The 10,905-nt window shown below is 39.2% G+C and overlaps 1 protein-coding gene across 2 annotated transcripts in view; it reads right to left on the bottom strand.

Moving 5' to 3' along the window:
• Positions 1-10,653, bottom strand: part of GPR156 (G protein-coupled receptor 156) — a 58,596-nt gene extending 47,943 nt beyond the window's left edge. For both annotated transcript variants that reach the window (XM_024769334.1, XM_024769333.1), the window contains exons 1-2: positions 10,558-10,653; positions 10,206-10,342 (exon numbers count right to left, since the gene is read on the bottom strand). In XM_024769334.1, coding sequence (XP_024625102.1) covers positions 10,206-10,342; positions 10,558-10,653 — 233 coding nt within the window. The remainder of the gene's footprint in view (positions 1-10,205; positions 10,343-10,557) is intronic.
• Positions 10,654-10,905: the final 252 nt, after the last annotated feature.

The following is a 10,905-nucleotide window of genomic DNA, read 5'->3' on the forward strand; positions in this document are numbered from 1 at the left end:
TTTTAGAAAATATGCCATATAAGAAAAATAACTACTAGGGATGTAATGTACAACACGGTAAATATAATTAACACTGCTGTATGTTACATATGAAAGTTGTTAATAGAGTGACTCCTAAGAGTTCTCATCACAAGGAAAAAGTTTTTTTCTATTTCTTTAATTTTGTATCTATACAAGATGACGGATGGTCACTAAACTTACTGTGATAATCATTTCACGATTATGTAACAAATCATAATGCTGTACACCTTCAACTTATATAGTGTTATATGTCAATTATATCTCAATAAACCTGGGAGAAAAAAAACTTTCACAGGAAAAAAAAAGAAGATATACCAAATCACTTTCCAAAGTGGTTGTACCAATTTGCACTCTCACCACGAGCAGACAAGAATTTCACAGTTTTGCATCTTTATCTTTAAAAATTTAAGTCATTTGGTGTATATCTCACAGTATTAATTTGCTTTTCCCTAGCTATAGGTAACCACTAACCTACTTTCTGTCTTTATAGATTTGTCTATTCTAAGCATTTTAATAAATGGAATCATAAAATATATGGTCTTCTTCTCAAAAAGGGAAAGAAACCCAAACATAACACTAAAGATAGTCTTCAAATCAAAAGGGAAGAGAACAAAAGAAAAAAGGAACAAAAGAGAACTAAAAAAAAACACAAAACAGTTAACAAAATGGCAATAAGTACATACCTATCAATACTTTAAAGGAACATGGACTAAATGATCCAATCAAGCTGCACAGCACAGGGAGATCAGCTTGGTGCTTTGTGTCTACCTAGAGGGGTGGGATAGGGAGGGTGGGAGGGAGATGCAAGAGGGAGGAGATATGGGGATATATGTATATGTGTAGCTGATTCACTTTGTTATAAAGCAGAAACTAACATACCATTGTAAAGCAATTATACTCCAATAAAGATGTTAAAAAAAATGATCCAATCAAAAGACATAGACTGGCTGAATGGATACAAAAACACCACCCATATATATGCTGCCTACAAGAGACTCACTTCAGATCTAAAGACACACAAAACTAAAAGCAAGGGGATGGAAAAAAGAACACTCCATGCAAATGGAAATCAAACAAAAGCTGGGGCAGCAATACTTATATGAGACGTAATAGATGTTAAAGCAAAAACTGTAGCAAGAAACAAAGGAGGTCATTACATAATAATCAAGGGATTGATACAAGAAGATACAGCAATTATAAATACATATGTGCTCAACATAGGAGCACATATAAAAAACTTTATATTTATATATATAATAAAACATTCCATCCCAAAGCAGCAGAATACACATTCTTTTCAAGTGCACATGGAATATTCTCCAGGGTAGATCATTTGCTAAGCCACAAAACAAGTCTCGGGAAATTTAAGAAAACTGAAATCATATCAAGCATCTTTTCTGACCACAATACTATGAGACTAGAAATCAATTACAAGAAAATAACTGCAAAAAAACATAAACATGTGGAATCTAGACAATATGCTACTAAACAACCAATGGATCACTGAAGAAATCAAAGAAGAAATTTTTTTAAAATCTGAAGACAAAAGAAAATAAAAGCACAACAATCCAAAAACTATAGGATGCAGAAAAAGCAGTTCTAAGAGGGAAGTTTATAGCGATACAAGCTACTTTAGGAAACAGCAAAAAATCTCCAATAAACAACCTAACCTCATACCTAAAGAAGAACAAACAAAACCCAAAGTTAGTAGAAGGAAAAAAATCATAAAGATCATAGCAGAAATAAATGAAATATGGACTGAAAAACAACAGAAAAGATCAATGAAACTAACAGCTCGTTCTTTGAAAAGACAAACAAAAGTGATAAACATTCAGCCAGACTCATCAAGAAAAAAGGAGAGAGGGCCCAAATCAATAAAATCAGAAATGAAAAATGAGAAGTTACAACTGGCACCACAGAAATACATTCTTGCTGGGTATGGCCACAGGCAAGGCCCTGACTGCTCCTTAACTAGACTATTTCTCAGGGCTGTGTTTGCAGTGAGCAACCTTGAGAGATGAGGTAACATACCCCACCCCCCAGACAAAGAATAGGCTTGTTACGATTCACTATAAAAGTGATGAATTCCCCAGGCTTAGGTTCCTTTCCTTTAATGGTAGCCCCCTGTGTGTGCAAGTATCATCCATCATGGGCCCTGCATCATCCCCATGGGACTGATGGCATGGGAACCAGCACAAACCCAACACGAAGCTCTGACTACTGCTTTCTACCATGAGTAATGAAGTACTTTGTTTCTGACCCAAGAGTCTTGTGTCTTTTGCTAGCATAAAACAGTAACAGGCTAAGTTGTTAACTTATAAGTAGGGCAAAATCTCATACCCTACACAATTCTTTTTTTTTAATTTATTTATTTATTTTTGGCTGCATTGGGTCTTCATTGCTGCGTGCAGGCTTTCTCTGTGGTGGTGAATGGGGGCTACTCTTCGTTGCGGTGTGCGGGCTTCTCATTGTGGCGGCTTCTCTTGCTGCAGAGCACAGGCTCTAGGTACACGGGCTTCAGTAGTTGCGGCACGCAGGCTTGGCAGTTGTGGCTCATGGGCTCTAGAGCACAGGCTCAGTAGTTGTGGCACACGGGCTTAGTTGCTCCGCAGCATGTGGGATCTTCCCGGACCAGGGCTCGAACCCGTGTCCCCTGCATTGGCAGGCAGATTCTTAACCACCGCGCCACTAGGGAAGCCCCCCTACACAATTCTTATTACTCAAACTTTTTGATTTCCCAGGTAGTAAAACCCCAGCTACTGGGGATTATTGTGGGAATGCTACTTTCAATTCTGAGAAGTAACAATATGTAAATAACTACCATCTAAATCATTATCACAAATGGCAGTGAGATAAGGTCTTAGAATAAAAGATAGTCCTTTAATTGAACAAGTTTATGTTCATGCAAAACTTATGACATTGCCCTTGTTTTGTGCATTTCAGAGGAGGCACCAGGAGAGCCTCCCTTTTGACATGAAAGGTCTACTTTGCTCCAAGAGTTAATTTGGTCCTTATTAAACTGCATGAGGAATCTAGGAAAAAAGAGTGCATTCTCCCATATCAGTCATTAATACCTAGTACACTTCACAGATGGGTTTTAGGTCACCTAGCAGGGCCCTTTGGAAAAGAACACCAAATATGGTATACTTTTTCACTCACGAGAACCTTCTCAAAAAAATAAGAATGTTTATGGACTACATTTTTAATAGCTTTAATGAGTGTAACTGACATACAATAAACTGTATGATTTTTGAGGATTATATGATTAAGTTTTGGTATATGTATATACCTGTGAAATATTCGCCACAATGAAGGTAATGAACCATCACCCCCAAGTTTCCACATGCCCCTTGGTCATCCCTCCTTCCTGCTCTTCTGTGTTACCCCTGACCTGCAGGCAACCACTCATCTGATCTCCATCACTACAGATTAGTTAACAATAGATTAATTTTCTAGAATTTGTATAATTGGTATTATATAGTATACAATCTTTTTTGCCTGTCTTCCTTCACTCAGCATAATTATTTTGATATCCATCCATGTTGTTCCAAATATTAATAATTATTTTAATGTTGAGTAGTATTTCATTGTACGGATATACCAAAATTTGTTTATCCATTCATTTGTTGATGGATATTTTTTATTTGCAGTTTTTGGCTATTACAAATAAAACTGTTATGAACATGGTATACAAGTATGGTATATGTATAGCTTAATTTCTCTGGGTAAAAACCTGAGAGCAGAATGACTGGATTATATGGTAGCCATATGTTGAACTTTTAAAGAAACATTCAGGCGGTTTTCCAAAGTGGTTGTACCATATTACATTCCCACCAGCAGTATATGCCAATTTAGCCAGTCTTTTAAAATTTCAACCATTCTAATACATGTGTAGTGGTATTTCATTGTGGTTTTAATATGCATTTCCCTATGACGAATGGTGTTGACTATCTTTTCACATGTTTATTTGCCATCCATATATCTTCTGTGGTGAAGTGTCTGTTCAAACCTTTCACTCATTTTTTTGTTGTTGTTGGATTGCTTCTTTCATTATCAATTTTTAGTATTATTTATATATTCTGGATACAAGTTGTTTATCAGATACATGACTTGCAGATATTTTCTTCCAGTATGTGGCTTTCTTTTCATTTTCTTAAGTTTCTCTTTAGAAGAGAAGATGCTTCTAATTTTGATGAAGTTCAACTCATCAATGCTTTGTTTTATGGATTTTACTTTTATTGTTGTACCTAATAAATCTTTGCTTATTATAAGGTCACAAAATTGTTATACTATGCTTTCTTTGAGAAGTTTTACAGTTTTAGATTTTTTTAGATTTAATAGATAGGTCTATGATCCATTTTCAGTTAATTTCTAAACATGGCACAAGATGTAGATCAAAGTTCATTTCTGCATATGGGTATCCCATTGTTCCAGCACCATTTGTTGAAAAGACTGACTGTCCCTTCTCCACTGAATTGCCTTTGCACCTTTGTTGAAAAGCAGTTTCCCATATATGCATAGGTTTATTTCTGGATTCTATCTGTTCTGTTGATGTATATGTCTATCTTTACCCAATACCAAACTGTCTTCATTACTGTAGCTTTGTTAACATCTTGAAATCAGGTGGTCCTAGTCCTCCAACTTTATTCTTCTTTAAAGTTGTTTTGGCTCTCCTAGGTGCTTCATATTTCCATGTGAATCATAGAACCAGCTTGTCAATTTATACAAAAAAAGGCCAGCTGAACTGTGATTGTGATTGGGTTTAGTCTATATCAATCAGATCAATAAGGGGAGAATTAACAATATTGAGCCTTCTAACCCATGAACACAATATGTCTCCATTTATTTAGAATTTCTTTAATATCTCTCAGCAATGTTTTGCAGTTTTCAGTGCACAAGTATTTCACATTGTTGGTTAGATTTATCCCTAAATATTTCATATTTTTTATGCTACTGTAAATGGCATTACTTTTAATTTCACTTTTCAATTGTTTTTACTATATAGAAATACAGTTGAGTTTTGTACATTGATCTTGTACCCTGCAAACTTGTTAAACTAATTTATTAGTTCTAATTGTTTTTTTTAAAAAATAGATTCCATTGAATTTTCTATATAGATCAGGTGACCTGAAGGTAAGCCATTTTAGTTCTTCCTTTCTAAGTCAGGTGACTTTTATCTCTCTTTGCATTGGCTAAAACCTTCACTGTTGAATAGAACTGGTGAGAGCAGACATCTTACTTCTGGTCACAGTGGGAAAGCATTTAGTCTTCTACCATTAAAAATGGTAGGGAAGGGGCTTCCCTGGTGGTGCAGTGGTTGAGAGTCCGCCTGCTGATGCAGGGGACACGGGTTCGTGCCCCGGTCCGGGAAGATCCCACATGCCGCGGAGCGGCTAGGCCCGTGAGCCATGGCCACTGAGCCTGTGCGTCCGGAGCCTGTGCTCCACAACGGGAGAGGCCACAACGGTGAGAGGCCCGCGTACCGCAAAAAAAAAAAAAGGTAGGGAAGGCAGCTATACTCACCACTATACCACCAACGCACACCAAACATAAAATAGGTAGCTAGTGGGAAGCAGCCGCATAGCACAGGGAGATCAGCTTGGTGCTTTGTGACCACCTCGAGGGGTGGGATAGGGAGGGTGGGAGGGAGGAAGAGGCAAGAGGAAAGAGATATGGGAACATATGTATATGTATAACTGATTCACTTTGCTATAAAGCAGAAACTAACACACCATTGTAAAGCAATTATACTCCAATAAAGATGTTTAAAAAAATGGTAGGGAGTTCTTTTCTATTTTACTTTGTTGAGATTTTATCAGGAATGGATGTTGAACCTTGTCAAATGCTCTTTCTATGCCTATTAAGATGATCATATGGTTTTCTTTTTTAGTTGGTAAACATGGTGTATTATATTGATTGATATATGGATGTTAAAACAACTTTGCATTCCTGGAATAAACTTCACTTTGTCATGATGAATTATCCTTTTGATATTGGTTGTACCCAATTTGTTAAAATTTTGTTTAGAATTTTGGATCTATGTTCATGAGCCTATAGTTTTTTTCTCTTCTAAATTCTTTGTTTCCTAACTCATTAGAGTAAAGTTAGGAAATGCTTCCTTATTTTCAGTTTCTTAGAAGACTTTGTGTAGAACTAGTAACATTTCTACAATACAGGCACAGTTTAGCAGGGTGCCTCTAGCTCAGGGTCTCTCACAAGTATACCCCTTGGTGAGCCACGGCTGCAGTCCTCCAAGGCTCGACTGGGGGAAAATCTGCTTCCAGGCTCACTCACACTGCTCTTAGCAGGACTCAGAAGATCTATTTTGAAGCTCACTGACATGGCTGTTAATAAGCCTCAGGTCCTTGATGGCCACAGACTGGAAACATCAGCTCCTGGCCATGTGGACCTCGCTGCAGGGCAGCTCACAAAATGGAAGGTGGCATCCCTCAGAGTGAGTGAGTGAAAGAGTGAGAGGGATCCAAGTTGGAAGCCATAGTCTTTTTGTAACCTTATCCCAAGTGACTAATAAGCAAATCAGTCAGTCTAGCCCATACTCAAGGAGAAGAGATTTCACAATATTGTGACTACCAGGAGGTAGGACTTATTGGAGAACAATTTTAGAGACTGCCTACCAAAGTTGTTCATGATATTAACTTATTTTCCTTCTAATATTTATAGAATCTTTAGTGATGACAGCTCTCTCTCCCTTACTTGGGTAGTTATATATTCTCTTTTTTTTTTCCTGGTCACTTGGTCTAGAAGTTGGTCAATCTTATTGATCTTCATAAAGATTTTGGTTTTGCTGTTTTTTTTTTTTGTGGGCCTCTCACTGTTGTGGCCTCTCCCGTTGCGGAGCACAGGCTCCGGACGCGCAAGCCCAGCAGCCATGGCTCACAGGCCCAGCCACTCCACGACATGTGGGATCCTCCCAGACCGGGGCACGAACCCGTGTCCCCTGCACCGGCAGGTGGACTCTCAACCACTGCGCCACCAGGGAAGCCCGGTTTTGCTGTTTTTATCTGTTGCTTTTCTGTTTTTCATTTTATAAGTTTCCACTTTGATTTTTATTATTCCTTTCTTCTGTTTATTTGGGGACTCGTCTGCTCTTGTTTCTTGTTTTGTAAGGTGGATCTTTCTTCTTTATAATATGGAGTTTAGTGCTCTAATTTCCCCTGAAGTACTGCTTCAATGGCATCCAAATTTTTTTGACATATTGTGTTTTCACCTTCATTCAGTTGAAAATACTTCCTAGTTTCCCTTCTGATTTCTTCTTTGACCATGGGTTATTTTAAAGTGTTCTATTTAGTTTCCAAATATTTCAGAATTTTCCAGAGATCTCTCTGTTATGGATTTCTAATTTAATTCCATTCTGGTCAGAGAACATACTTTGTATAATTTGAATCCTTTTAAATTTAATAAGATCTTCTCTATGGCCCAGAAGATGATCTATCTTGGTAAATGTTCTGTGTGTACTTGAAAAGAATGTGTATTCTGCTGCTGTTGGGTGTAGGATTATACAAATGTCAATTAGGTCAAGTTGGTTGATGGAGTTGTTCAAGTCTTCTGTATCTTTACTGATTTTCCCTTGTAGACTACATTTTAAAATGTTATCAAAAATGCAGTATTGGTGACTGAACTTGAACATTGCTACATTATTTTTATTTTATTAAAATGTTTTTCTTACTCTGGCACACACATGCATGTGTGTGCACACACAGAGTCACATTCACAAATTTAGAGACCACAGAACCGGAGTGAAATGAGGCATCTAACTGTGATGCTGCACCTTTGAACAAATTTTACTATTTAAGAAAGCACTTTTGAAACTGGGTTATTTTATGTTTCCTTGTCTGACCTTGTAAGCTACTTAACTGCAAAATGTGTTTTTACTCACAGTGCCTCTTAATATGTTATTTTTTATGCCAAGTCATGCTGCCGCTGCAAGCAAGACAAGGAACAAAATCTTTAGTAGAATGAAACAAATATAGGTGCTTCTACTATAACACTGTTTACAAGTGTTCAGACATATAAATGCTTTTAAAAAAACCTCGCATTCTACAAAATTGTGGATAAAAGTAATGGCTTATGGGAAAAATAATGTAGGGCCATAACATATGAAACACATTTAACTTTGTAACCAGAATACTAATAAAAAATAATAATTATCTCAATTAAAATACTAGTACTCAGTAAATGTCCACTACCACTTGTACCCAGGATCACAGCTGATTTTTACAGCCTTAAATCTGCAAGACATAGGTCCTTAAGGGCATTCACCTCCAATAGATAACATTGTCATCAAAATCTAATTTGGATCTCTGTTTTCTTCAGCAATCAATTGTTTTTAAATACGAGGGAAATGTCTTCTTCATGTCTTCATCTACTCCTGCAACTTCATCAGATAGCGTCACATCGTAGGTAGAATACCAGTTCTTGAAGCCATTAAACCAGCTACTGCTTGCACTGCTATCACAGTATTCTTAGCTTAAGGCTTCCTTCTTTAACTGTAAGAAAGCTTGCCCCTGGATACTTTAAACTATTGATTAGCTGGGGAAAAAATTACATATGAACCAATGATGTTATTTTCTTATTTGCCAGTTGGGTACTAACTTGCATTATAGAAATGTGTTGTAACTGAAAATAGTATACGCCATAGTTTTCTAACCTTGGAATGTGTGATTTTCCTAGTCATTTTCTTGGCAGCAGCTACTGCTGGGATTTAAATCTCCTTACTCCCAGGATCACTGAAAACATATTTACTGAGCACTTACTACGTTCCAGTCTGTTCTAAATGCTGGAAACAGTGGTGAGCATGACAGACAAGGTCCTTGTGTTCACAGACTTTACATTCTGGTGGGGGATGCAGACAATAAACAGGTAAATCAATAAATATGGTATTATCAGAGAGTGATACTTGCTATGAAGAAAATAAAACAGGGTGATGGGATATGGCATGAGACGTAGGGGGCTGGGTGGCCATTCTGTAGAGACGCTACCTTAGATAGGATGATCAGGGAAATCCTCCCTGAAGAGATGACAATTGAGACAAGACCTATCAGATGAGAAGGAACTAGTCATGGGACGATCTGGAGAAGACTGTCAGGCAGTGGGAACAGTAAAGTGACAGTAAATCAAAGGCCTTAAGATGGGAGTGGGCTTAGTGTATTTGAGGAACAGAATGAAAAGTGGCTGGGGCAGCTTCAGGGGTGCACCCAGGGCCAAGTGCCACTCCTCACTGCCATGCTGAGGTTGACCCAGCAGATCAAGCCACTGCTGCCTAACAGTTCCATGTCCTCCAAGCCTCAGATGGCCAGTGGCACCCCAAAATGCCTGCAGACAAATCCAACTGACTGACCCTCATCTGAGTGCCAAACCCAGGCAACGGAGCGTAATACACTTGATCACCACAAAGTTTCAGGCTGCTGTGGGGACAGGCGAGTCTGGCATCTCTGAGGGGGTTGTTGAAATCTGACATGGGCTGCATCCAGAAATCACCTGTAGACCAGGGAGAGAAGGCTGGAGCAGGGCTTCTCAGGAGGGAGCCTGGGATAGCCGGGGCAGGAGGATGGCACAGAGTGGGAGAGATGGGGTGGGCCTTGAGGGAAGGACTGGATACCAGTGAAGGAAAGATTCTGCAAGTCCCTTCAGAAAAAAAGCCATCACTTTGTTTCTTTTGTCAGTCCTGGGTGCCATACGCCCTTACCTGGATGAGCCAGCGACTTTCCAACCCGTCACAATTGCCTAGCAGAATAGCCAGGTAGTGGGGCTTCACTATCTTTACGGAAACCTTAGCTTACCCAGACTGGTTCCAATTGTGCTGCCATAAACTTTAATGTTGCCTTGGAATATTTCTCTGCGTGCTCTCTATTTTTAATACAAATACCTCATCGTCTCGGAAAGATCTCACCATCCTTTATGAGGAGAGACTCTTCATTCTCTTCTTTGGATATCCTTGTAGTAGTTAGCACAAGAGTGGGCCAGACCTTTCTCGTTCTCAAGAGGGAATTGTACTGCAAGGCCAGGCCTCCTTCAGGGACAGCTTCTCACATAGTTTAATGCCACAGTAGAACACAAGCTTTGCTGATACCAGCCAGCAGCTCATGCTGCCAAAATGACACTAACACTCTGGGTTTCATGTTTCAGGCAACGAGATATGAGAAACTAGGCATGGGGCTGCTTACCTGTTCTTCCTGCAGCGAATTGTGAAGCCAAGAAAGAAGGCTATCAGCAGAAGTCCACAGCTGAGGAAAGTCCAAACAACACCCAAGAGGACAGGAGATAATGAAGAAATGGTCTTACTGCTGTGGTGGGAAGAGGTCTGAGAACAGAATGAAGAGAAGCTGTTAGGAACGAAGGCTCTTCAATAGATCAAACATGAACTGCCCCCATCACCCCCAGAGCTGGGACATAATGTCCTGCATAAGCATTTCCTCCTCGTACTTCTCCCCCCTCCACCACCACTACCATCATCAACAATAATAACAACAACGTGTACATCTAAGCAGCCCTGACACCCCATGGCTGCTCACTTACAATTGTTGTCCTGCAGAGATCATGAAGGGGTCTCCGCTCCAGCTCCTGGCCAGGAAAACCATCACAAAATTCAGAGCAGTTTATTTCAGGCTCCATGTCATCATATGCCCCTCTTGGTATTCTGTGCTTATTCACAGTCTTGGTTACCCACCAGTAGATAACCAGAAGATCTTTGAGTAAAACAGAAGAGCAACTCAAATCTTTTCTTCAGAGGTGCCATTTTGAAGCTGGCTCCTGGTGCGGAATCTGGGACGAACAATCCATTCAGGTGGAAGTGGAGAGTTATTTCACTAAGCTCCTTCATCAGACACCCTCCAGGCTCTCCTCGTCCCCTGCTGCCAGTGCAGA

Source organism: Neophocaena asiaeorientalis, unplaced genomic scaffold (assembly GCF_003031525.2).
Source record: "Neophocaena asiaeorientalis asiaeorientalis breed wild unplaced genomic scaffold, Neophocaena_asiaeorientalis_V1.1 scaffold671, whole genome shotgun sequence".
Classification (NCBI taxonomy): domain Eukaryota; kingdom Metazoa; phylum Chordata; class Mammalia; order Artiodactyla; family Phocoenidae; genus Neophocaena; species Neophocaena asiaeorientalis.